General features: G+C 43.4%; 1 protein-coding gene across 1 annotated transcript in view; it reads left to right on the top strand.

Annotated features, from left to right (window-relative positions):
• Positions 1 to 8,112: 8,112 nt before the first annotated feature.
• Positions 8,113 to 11,407, top strand: part of sestd1 (SEC14 and spectrin domains 1) — a gene marked incomplete at its 3' end in the record, with an annotated part of 5,342 nt that continues 2,047 nt past the window's right edge. The window contains exons 1-2 of the mRNA XM_071544405.1: positions 8,113 to 8,240; positions 10,969 to 11,038. Of these exons, the coding sequence (XP_071400506.1) occupies positions 10,969 to 11,038 (70 nt within the window). The remainder of the gene's footprint in view (positions 8,241 to 10,968; positions 11,039 to 11,407) is intronic.

The following is an 11,407-nucleotide window of genomic DNA, read 5'->3' as shown; positions in this document are numbered from 1 at the left end:
CTTTGACAAGCCCTCTGCATTGTAGTGATATACTGTAAGTGTGGTGGCCTGCAAAAACCCTTCATGTGGTGAAAATTTGACATGTTTATTTGTGATTGAGCGTTTTAATCTGTTATGTGTCTAAAAGTAAAAAGTGAGAAAAATGGCTTTAAACATTCCACAACATTCCCTTTCCTCCAGTGGCGTTCCACCGAGTCCACAAGAGAGTCAGGAACAAACACACCAGCACTGAAAATAAATCCAATATGATTTGTTTTCCTCAACTACAGTCTTACAGCAATCTGAAATCATAGGATTGTCTTCAGTGTGTCTGTGGATGTGCTTTACACCTATCAGACACTTATCTATCTCTGCTTTAGTGGTGAGAAGGGAAACAGGAAGAAGGCAACAACAGAACAGAGTAACAAGTGCGGCTCGATATCACCAACGTGAATTTGTTGAATTGAAAAGGGATCAGTTGTCTGTGCCTTCTAGTAAAGCTTTTCATTCGTTTTTGCGATAAGTTGTTGACTTCAACTATATCAGGTATCAGGGAAGCAGCTCGCTAAATATTTTTAAAAGAAAAAGAAAAACTTCTCTCTTCACTTTAGCCTTTAACTCGCTCTGACTTTCCTGATACAGGCCTCAAACTCTTTTTTGCACTTTGCTTCACACTTATGCACAGTGGTGGAAAGTAACTAAGTACATTTACTCAAGTACTGTACTTAAGTATAATTTTGAGATACTTGTACTTTACTTGAGTATTTCCATTTGATGCTACTTTATACTTCCACTCCACTACATTTCAGAGGGAAATATTGTACTTTCTACTCCACTACATTTATTTGACAGCTTTAGTTACTTTTCAGATGGAGATTTGACACAATGGATAATATAACAAGCTTTTAAAATACAACACATTGTTAAAGATGAAACCAGTGGTTTCCAACCTTTTTGGCTTTTGACGTCTTACAGAAAGCAGTGTGTAGTCGGGTCACATTTCAGATGTCTATGAGTTGTTAACAGCTCCACCAAATAGTGATTTTTCCCTCTAAACCTCACATGGTTTCATTTCAATAAATGTTCAAATGATCCAATATTTCAGCAAAAATCAAAGATTAGAGAAAAAGTCCAAAAACTGAAAACAGATTTGTGTTTCAGAACTTTGTTTTTTCTTCTTTCCTCTCCCATTAATCATCTCACGACCCCTCAGATTTATCCGGTGACCCTTTGGAGGGGCCGACCCCTAGGTCGGGAACCACCGGGCTAAACTAGCTAACTGTATATAAAGTAGTTCAAACTAGCTCCACCTCCAGCAGCTACAACAGTAACATGCTGCTTACACACTGATGCTTCAGTATTAATAATCTAATGATGTCATATATAATAAAATATCAGTCAGAGGGACCAAACCACTACTTTCACTTTAATACTTTAACTACATTTTGCTGCTAATACTTATGTACTTTTACTTCAGTAGGATTTTTCATGCAGGACTTTTACTTGTAATGGAGTATTTTTACATTGCTGTATTGGTACTTTTACTGAAGTAAAGGATCAGAGTACTTCTTCCACCACTGCTTATGCACTGCTGCACTTCTTTTAAAATGTTGTATTTCACTTGATTTTATGCATTCTATGTACTCTATTTTTTAACTTTATTTTTATTATTATTATTCAGTGGGTTTTATTTTCCATCTTATGTTATGCTCATTCTATGTCTGTTTTCATGTGAAGATGCATTCTATGTATTCAATTCAATTCTTTATCTTATTTTCACTATTATTATCAAGTTTTATGTGAAGCACTTGGTGCATGTCATTTCTTTGTTGTAAAGCACTTTGAGCTGCATGAAAGGTGCTATACAAATAAAGTTTATTATTATTATTATTATCAGTGAGCGGGGAATAGCAGAGTGGATGGTGATCATCTGTCTGTGGACAGACTGACCGGTCCTGCTGCTTGTTAGCTAACACTCCCGATGAGCAGCCTGAGTTTTTTCCTGGACGTTAGCTGTAACTAGGGCTGTAGTCGAGACCGCCTTGGTCGAGTCCAAGTCCAGATCGAGTCATTGGTGAATCGAGTCCGATTCAAGACCAAGACCGAGGGGGGTCGAGACCGAGTCGAGACCGAGACCGCAAAACTACGAGTCCAATTCGAGACCAAAACCACAGCAATGTGTTATCCAAGGCTGCCATTGTATTTATTGACTAAAACAGCATATTTTTGTTTATTGCCTAAAATAGAAGGGAGGTTTCTAAAGACATTTCAACAAAGTTAGCATGTTTTGAGGACAAAATGAATTGTAGGCAGCTTGTTTATGTTCATAACATACAGCAGTTGCACCTTTACTTCACTAGAAGTGGATTCATCTATTTCACTTTTTCTTCCTGCTCCAAACCACATGCTGCAAACTCCATTCGATCCACAGAGTCCCTCTCAATCCTTAAGAAAAGGCTAAAGACCAGCAGCCAGTTGCACCAGCTGAACTTAAGTTCAAACGTAGTCTAGTTTGAACGTAAAGTCTCACTAAGTCCGAGTTTACGCATTACTAAAATTTTAACGGTTGCACCAACTGAAATAGTTACAACGTAGACTTAAGTTACAACTTAAAACTACACGACCTCCTACTAGGTGTAAAGTCCTCCGTAAAATAACAGTTGGCACGGCATCAATTTGACAGACATTTTTAACTTGCTAGAGGAGCAGGAGGAACAAATCCAGGGCAGTTTATGTCGGCAACGTGTCCTCCATGACGGATTACATCATTTTGAACCGTATGATGATTTTGATTTATACTCGTGCTTTGTTTTCCCCGAGCAGAGATACGCACACAGCATCGGAGTCTAGATTAGGCTTCATGTTATAGGCTTCCCCGGTGGTGCGTTCAGACTTGGGTGTTAGCCAGTATTAGAGAGTATTATAGACACTTGGGGTGATTATTTGTATTCATCTATGCAGAATACGTACTTTATACAGCGATTTCATAACGTTTCCACGTGTCTGTCATGCATATTTCAATAATCATTTCAGTCTCCCAGATGATGTAACAAGCTACATTCCCGATGTGAATATTGCTCCACTTCACTTGCTAAGGAGAGATGCTCCAGACATTCAGGTAGTATGGAGAGCGACAACACTGCGGGGGGACAGGAGGAACCACTGAGTTATATCTTGGACATGAGTTTAGATCACTGAACTGACGAATAACAAGTCTACAACTTTCTTTAGCCATCAGTAATGGTTACTGAGGGGGAAATGCCTAACTTTTGCTCCGTTGAAAATAACGGTTAAACCGCTTGATGTCACTTGTTGTCTAACGTTATATTAATTCTAGCCTAGCTGTAGGCTGCTATCTGGGCTAGACTGGTATAGGAGGCAAACTAACATGAATCCTTACAGTCTACTTTATACTCGATAACGTACCTATTTGTTGATGTGTTTGTAGAGGTTTGCAAATTTCCAAGGTTTCTAATCTTTTTCTGTTGCGATCGCGTAGCCATGGTTAGATGATAGTCGTTGATTTTAGCTCTAGGTGCGGCCCAAGGAGGTTCTATCAAGGAGGTTCTATATTAACAGGTTCTATATTAACATGTTCTATATTAACATGTTCTATATTAACAGGTTCTATATTAACATGTTCTATATTAACATGTTCTATATTAACAGGTTCTATATTAACATGTTCTATATTAACAGGTTCTATATTAACAGGTTCTATATTAACAGGTTCTATATTAACAGGTTCTATATTAACAGGTTCTATATTAATATGTTCTATATTAACGGTGCGGCAGGGGAAGACGTCACTGTCTGCAACAATGTTTTGGTTAGTGGTCTGTTTACGCTCTACTAGTTCAGATGGACCTGAAGTCTCATGGTGAAACTAAACAGACTCAGCTTCAGTGTCAAACTGACTAGTTTCAACGTAACAGTGTGACTTTACACCCTGACTTACCTGATGGACTGTCTAATCTAAAAAAAAATAAAAATAAAAAAAATAAAAATAAATTCTGTCTCTGCCTCTCTGCCTCGTGGCTCCTCTGTCCTGTTGGAGCAGATCTTATCTCATGGCTCTTACTCTCCTTGTTCTCCTCACTAGATCCTTGCTTGTGTTTATTAAAACCTCATGTGTACGTCGCTTTGGATAAAAGTGTCTCCAGATGGGAAACTGTTTTTTTTTTTTTTTTATGATCAACACTTTATTTGGTTTTTAAACAGACATAACAACATTAAACAATGGGCAATTGTAGAACCAGAGAAAAGAACTTAAATCATATTTAAAACAATATATATATATATATATATATATCAAAATAATAGAGTACAAAATAAATAATTAGGTTTAATAAATTTTTTTTTTTTAAAAAGCCACATGGGAAATTGTAAATTGTAACATTTTCATGGAAATTCTACTTTTCTTGCACATGTATGAATCAGCAGTCAGTCAGTCAGTCATCAGTCTGTTCTGTTTTGTCTCTTCAGGTTAATGTTGATTATCAGTAGAATATAAATATAAACAGACGGTTAGAAGGAATGTTTTCTACTTCAAGATTTAGGTCAAGCTGAAATACAGAGATTCATATTTTAAGATGCGCTGTCATCTGACTGAGGACAGACTGTGACCTTTGACCTCCTGACTTTGCTGCTTCCAGGAAGTGAAGCTTCCCGGAGCCACAGAACACTCAGGGTGCGTTCCAATACCCATACTTCCATACTATTTAGTATGCCAGAAAAAGATTTAGCATGTCCCAATTCATGCATGTCAATGCAGTTTGCCAGAAAATACCCGGATGCCCGACTACATCCGGTCCAATTTTGCAGTATGCAGGCCAGCATGCTTTTTTGGCTATTCTGACCCACAATCCTCTGCGCAGCGGAAGACACGTCACTTCGACTGAGCCGCATGCTGAGCCGCCAGAGAGAGAAAAAAACAAAACAAACAAACTGCAACCGTATTACTGCGACGGATATATAAGCAAGAGGGTCAAAGTTCAAGACGCAATGTGATGACGAAATAGTATGTCCCAATTGTCTGCCTACTACATGCACAGTACATACTTTCTAAGGGCAGATGTAGTACGTAGTGTAGTAAAAAGAAAAAGTATGCGATTTGGAATGCAGGGTCAGTCTCATCTATAGATTATAAACTCATGCTACTTTCATTTTATTTCTGTCCAGTTGATAAATCAGTAAATGACAATTATTGATTATCAGCCCAAATGGTCTGTGATACACGACTTACTGCCTACATGCAAAATGACACATATTTATAGACCAGCCTGTGTATTAACACCTAACAAAACTGAACTGATTTTTCATATCAGAAGCAGGTAAATATGTAGAAACAGACGATTTTCCTGCCTTGGCTGGACAATAAAGTTCTATTCTATTCTATTCTATACTGTTCTATTCTAACTTATTTTAATTCATCGTGTTATTAGTTAAACGATATTTTACCTAAACTTATGCTGATTAAAGATTTATAAAAGTCTCCTTTTGTTCCTGCGCCAGTCTTTTTTTTTTTTTTTTTTTTTTTTTTAGATATTTGATATATTTGATATTTGATGTTTCGGACGATTTTCCCTCAAAGTGACTTTAGGAACCTGCCGCTCGCGGGCTGTCCAGCAGAGGGCGTCACGTGACCGGGAGAAACAGACCGACGTCACAGCGCCGCAGCTGCAGCGAGGCGTTCAGGGCCTGCTGGGAAACCTGAGACAGACAAATGAGTCAGCTGGGATTCTGCTGACTGGCCCTGTAGCGTCTTCATCTCCATGGAAACAAGAAAACAACAGAAATCTAAAAAAGGCTGAACTCTTTATGTCACATGGAGTCACTTTGCTCTACAGCATTATGTTCTTATGCTTTTTTATTTCCTTCATCCTTTTCTATTTTAATTGATTCTTATTTTTATTTTAAGTCTCTGTTCATCTTTGTGAATATGTGTTCCTGTGTGTGTGTGTGTGTGTGTGTGTGTGTGTGTGAGTGTGTGTGTGTGTGTGTGTGTGTGTGTGTGTGTGTGTGTGTGACAAAGAAACACACTTCACTTCACCTGAAGTCCTGGTTCTGTCTGCAGGTTCCACCGTCTGTTCTGTTCTTTCTGCTGGTTTCTCCTGGTTTCTCCTGGTTTCTGCTGGCTTCTACTGGTTTCTGCTGGGTTTCTCCTGGTTTCTCCTGGTTTCTCCTGGTTTCTGCTGGTTTCTGCTGGTTTCTCCTGGTTTCTGCTTGTTTCTGCTGGCCTTCTGCTGGTTTCTCCTGGTTTCTGCTGGTTTCTGCTGGTTTCTGCTGGGTTTCTCCTGGTTTCTGCTGGTTTCTGCTGGCTTTCTCCTGGTTTCTGCTGGGTTTCTCCTGGTTTCTCCTGGTTTCTGCTGGTTTCTGCTGGTTTCTGCTGGCTTTCTCCTGGTTTCTGCTGCTTTCTGCTGGTTTCTCCTGGTTTCTCCTGGTTTCTCCTGGTTTCTCCTGGTTTCTCCTGGTTTCTGCTGGTTCCTGCTGGTTTCTGCTGGGTTTCTCCTGGTTTCTCCTGGTTTCTGCTGGTTTCTGCTGGTTTTATCATGGTTTCTGCTAGGTTTCTCCTGGTTTCTCCTGGTTTCTGCTGGTTTCTCCTGGTTTCTGCTGGTTTCTGCTGGTTTTATCATGGTTTCTGCTAGGTTTCTCCTGGTTTCTCCTGGTTTCTGCTGGTTTCTCCTGGTTTCTGCTGGTTTCTGCTGGTTTTATCATGGTTTCTGCTGGGTTTCTCCTGGTTTCTCCTGGTTTCTCCTGGTTTCTGCTGGTTCCTGCTGGTTTCTGCTGGGTTTCTCCTGGTTTCTCCTGGTTTCTGCTGGTTTCTGCTGGTTTTATCATGGTTTCTGCTAGGTTTCTCCTGGTTTCTCCTGGTTTCTGCTGGTTTCTCCTGGTTTCTGCTGGTTTCTGCTGGTTTTATCATGGTTTCTGCTAGGTTTCTCCTGGTTTCTCCTGGTTCCTGCTGGTTTCTGCTGGTTCTCTGCACTGAGCTGCTGTGCTGGCCTCCACCAAAGGAAATTCGGCACATTTTTCTTCATCAAGTGAGATTTTTTTTTTCCAATATTATCTCAGTTATTAGGATTTGATATTGATCACTTGTCTCTCTCTCTACTTAGAAACATATCTAAGGAACTGGATATCAGAGACAAATATTTACTAAAAATTCTCATGGTAGCAAGAAGAAGAAGACAATTACAAGACGCTGGCTCCTTAAAGAGCCTCCCAGCCTGAACCAGTGGATAGATATTGTAAACAGCACATACTGTATGGAACGTATGACATTCAGTCTCAGATTACAGAAAGAAAGGGGAGGAGAGACCGGACTGAACGGGACACGAGAGTCTGACAGCTGAAACTATAGTGAACGCAACTGTGAACCACAAAAGTGAATGTGAATGAGAGTGAACCATTCCAACAACCCCTATGAACATCATCCAATGTAACTGAGTTCACTGTGTTATAAAACAGAAAAAATAAAGTATAAAAAAAAAATATATATTATCTCAGTTATGACTCACTTCCCCCGTCAGTGTGAGGATGAATATGAATGTTGATCTGAAACCGAATTCTTCCTCAACAGAAATCTGAACATGGAGTTGGAGATTTCCAGCATCCAGTTTCCGAGGGTCTTTGAACGCCCCAGCGGTCTGAACCGGTTTAGGGGCGGGGCTTCTCCAGCTGTGGCCCCGCCCCGGAAACAGATCCTCAGCTGCGTCAAGTTAGACAGCGTCATACAGGAAACCGGGCGTCTCCGCCGTCAAAATAAAACGGTTGAACTTGTCGCTTTTGGAAAAAATAAAGAATAATTTAGTACCGAGAGAACAAAATCATTTCAAAATAATCAGCGGGATAATTTAACTGAACATGGAGCTCGCGGCTGCTTCAGCTCCCCGCGGCTCTTTGTGTTCCTCAGAGGAAAGCTGCAGCACGTGACGACGAGGCTTTTATTTTGGAAGTTACTTTACCGGAAGTCCTTTTTTTTGTATTCTGGCTGGCTTCACTCAGGTCCGCACAGAGCCTCCCTCCCTTTCTCTGCGTCTCAACAACTGTTCCGATCCCGAGCAGAGATTCACTGTCTAACTTCAGACCTGAATATCGATTATAGATTATTATCTGTAGCGAGGAAGAGGAGGAGGAGGAGGAGGAGGATCTGCGAGGAGGAGAAGAAGAAGAAAAAGGAGAAGAAGGAGGAGAAGAGGAGGAGGAGGAGGAAGGCAGAGGGAAAGATCGGGACAGTAATGCAGCAGATTTAACTGCCAGAGGTAAGAAACCCGCTTCTGATACCGAGGTGATCGATACAGAGCTTATTAATACTGTGGTTATTATTAATGAGGTTATTAATGCTGAGGTCATCGATACTGCGGTGTTGAGTAGTTCTGAGCAGCAGTGTGTTGAGTCAGTGAATGTAGGTCATTGTGTCTGTTCCTCTGCAGCCGAGCCGAACCGAGCCGAGCCGAACCGAACCGAGCCGTGCTGCTGCAGTCCCGCGTGCAGACTCTGATCCATAATAATAACATTAATAACAGTAATACCGTCACGCGGCCCCGCAGCAGCTGCAGCCGCTTTGTCTGCTTCACTCCAACACACACACACACACACACACACACACACACACACACACACACACACACACACACACACGAGACCGGTCCGACCGGTCCGGACCCCGAGGGGAACACAGATCCATCACACCGCTGCTGCTGTGACGTCACTACAGGAGTTATTATATTTCTGTATCTGGGGCCAGTTGCTTAAAGATAGACCCGGTCTGAGACTGACACGTGACCTGAGCTCAGACCAGCTGCAGACTCTCATACTGACCTGGTCCTGCTGCCTCCTGGTTGCTGTAGATCTCTAATGTCTCTCTCTCTCTCTCTGAAGTCTCTCTCTCTTCTTCTTCTTCTTCTTTCCAAAAACCAAAGAAACAGCTTCAGTATTTAAACTTCTGACAGTGAGGCCGACTGGTTGCTATAGAAACAGACTGGTCTTAAACAGCTTCATGCACCTGGACCTGGACCTGGACTTGGTCCTTGGCCTCGTCCTGGACCTGGACCTGGACCTGGTCCTGGTCCTGTGTTGCAGTGATGTTTGTCATCACGGATCACTGTGGTGACGCTGACTGGACTACAGTGAGCTGTGAGGGACAAACTTCAAAACAAAACCCTTCCTCCAGTTCCTTCAGACATGGAAAGACACACACACACACACAAACTCACACACACACACACACACACACAAACTCACACACACACACACACACACACACACACACACACACAAACTCACACACACACCAGTCTGTTGTGTTTTCTGAGGTTTTATTGGTTGAACTTACAGCATGAAGTTAATAAAAGTGATGGGTTTGATATAAAACTAGAAACACATACATTTGTTTATTTTACAATACATGAAGAAGAGTCTGTACAGAGTTTCTACCAGACAGACAGGCAGACAGACAGGCAGACAGGCAGGCAGACAGACAGACAGGCAGGCAGACAGGCAGGCAGACAGACAGACAGGCAGACAGACAGACAGACAGGCAGGCAGACAGACAGGCAGACAGGCAGGCAGACAGACAGACAGGTTCACAGTTCATACTGGGAGCTGTGTCTGGTACTGGTTTCAGCTGGAGTGAAGTTTCCTCTCAGTCCCTGTAGTCTCACTGCATGAGTCCAAACACACTTCTGACCTCCAGAGTCTGGAGTCTGGATGATCAGGTCTTCGTTTGTCTTGGGTTTCCACCTGGAGTTTTGTAATAACGATCTGATTACCCAGAATGCCTGTTGATACCTGGCCCAGGAGGTGGAGTGTGTCGGTCTGCAGGTTTCAGGCAGACCAGGACCAGGCAGTCAGTCTGGACTGAACCTGCAGTCTGCTGAGCTTCAGCTGCAGCTCTGCTCTCCAGCTGCTGGAATGTTGCCCCTGGTTGCTGGTTGCCCCTCAGAGTTGTTGGTTGCCCCTCAGAGTTGTTGGTTGCCCCTTAGAGTTGCCGGTGTATCTCTCAGTGAAGAGAGGTTCAAACCTGTTAATCTGGTCAGATCTTATTATTTCTATATTATCTTCAGTTGGCATTACTTATTCTGATCTATAGACTGTAGAGTGGCCAGTGTCTGGACCTGTGGGCTAGTGTCTGGACCGGTGGGCTAGTGTCTGGACCTGTGGGCTAGTGTCTGGACCTGTGGACTAGTGTCTGGACCTGTGGGCTAGTGTCTGGACCGGTGGACTAGTGTCTGGACCGGTGGACTAGTGTCTGGACCGGTGGACTAGTGTCTGGACCGGTGGGCTAGTGTCTGGACCTGTGGGCTAGTGTCTGGACCTGTGGACTAGTGTCTGGACCTGTGGGCTAGTGTCTGGACCGGTGGGCTAGTGTCTGGACCTGTGGGCTAGTGTCTGGACCGGTGGGCTAGTGTCTGGACCGGTGGACTAGTGTCTGGACCTGTGGGCTCGTGTCTGGACCGGTGGGCTAGTGTCTGGACCTGTGGGCTAGTGTCTGGACCGGTGGGCTAGTGTCTGGACCGGTGGGCTAGTGTCTGGACCTGTGGACTAGTGTCTGGACCTGTGGACTAGTGTCTGGACCTGTGGGCTAGTGTCTGGACCGGTGGGCTAGTGCCTGGACCTGTGGACTAGTGTCTGGACCTGTGGACTAGTGTCTGGACCGGTGGGCTAGTGTCTGGACCGGTGGGCTAGTGTCTGGACCTGTGGGCTAGTGTCTGGACCTGTGGGCTCGTGTCTGGACCGGTGGGCTAGTGTCTGGACCTGTGGGCTAGTGTCTGGACCTGTGGGCTAGTGTCTGGACCGGTGGACTAGTGTCTGGACCTGTGGGCTAGTGTCTGGACCTGTAGTTACTGGACATTTGGTTTGAAAACATGAGTGATGACACATAATCACCAATATTTATAATAATTATTGATTGTGTGTGTGTGTGTGTGTGTGTGTGTGTGTGTGTGTGTGTGTGTGTGTGTGTGTGTTTGTGTGTGTGTGTGTGTGTAGATGTCCAGCGTTACCATGGAAGCGACCACCATGCTCCCCATCCTGAAGAAGAAACTGGCCTTCCTGTCAGGTAAAACACACACACACACACACACACACACACTGTTACACACACACTGTAACACACACACACATACACACACACTGTTACACACACACACACACACACACACACACACACACACACACACACATACTGTAACACACACACACACACAGTGAGGCAGACAGATGTAACAACAGTCTGATTGTTGTGAATCAGTGTCTCTCTGTGCCTCAGACTGTTACAGTGTGTGTGTGTGTGTGTGTGTGTGTGTGTGTGTGTGTGTGTGTGTGTGTGTGTGTGTGTGTGTGTGTGTGTGTGTGTGTGTGTGTGTGTGTGTGTGTGTGTGTGTGCGTGCCAATACTGACTCAGCAGTTCCACCTGCAGAGCTCCTCC

This window comes from Centroberyx affinis, unplaced genomic scaffold (assembly GCF_046629955.1).
Source record: "Centroberyx affinis isolate AG114_WGS23_722 - 3 ecotype Tasmania unplaced genomic scaffold, CSIRO-AGI_Caff_v1 ptg004558l_1, whole genome shotgun sequence".
Taxonomy (NCBI): domain Eukaryota; kingdom Metazoa; phylum Chordata; class Actinopteri; order Beryciformes; family Berycidae; genus Centroberyx; species Centroberyx affinis.
Note: the sequence above shows the minus strand (reverse complement) of the source record. Positions and strands in the feature narration are given on the sequence as shown.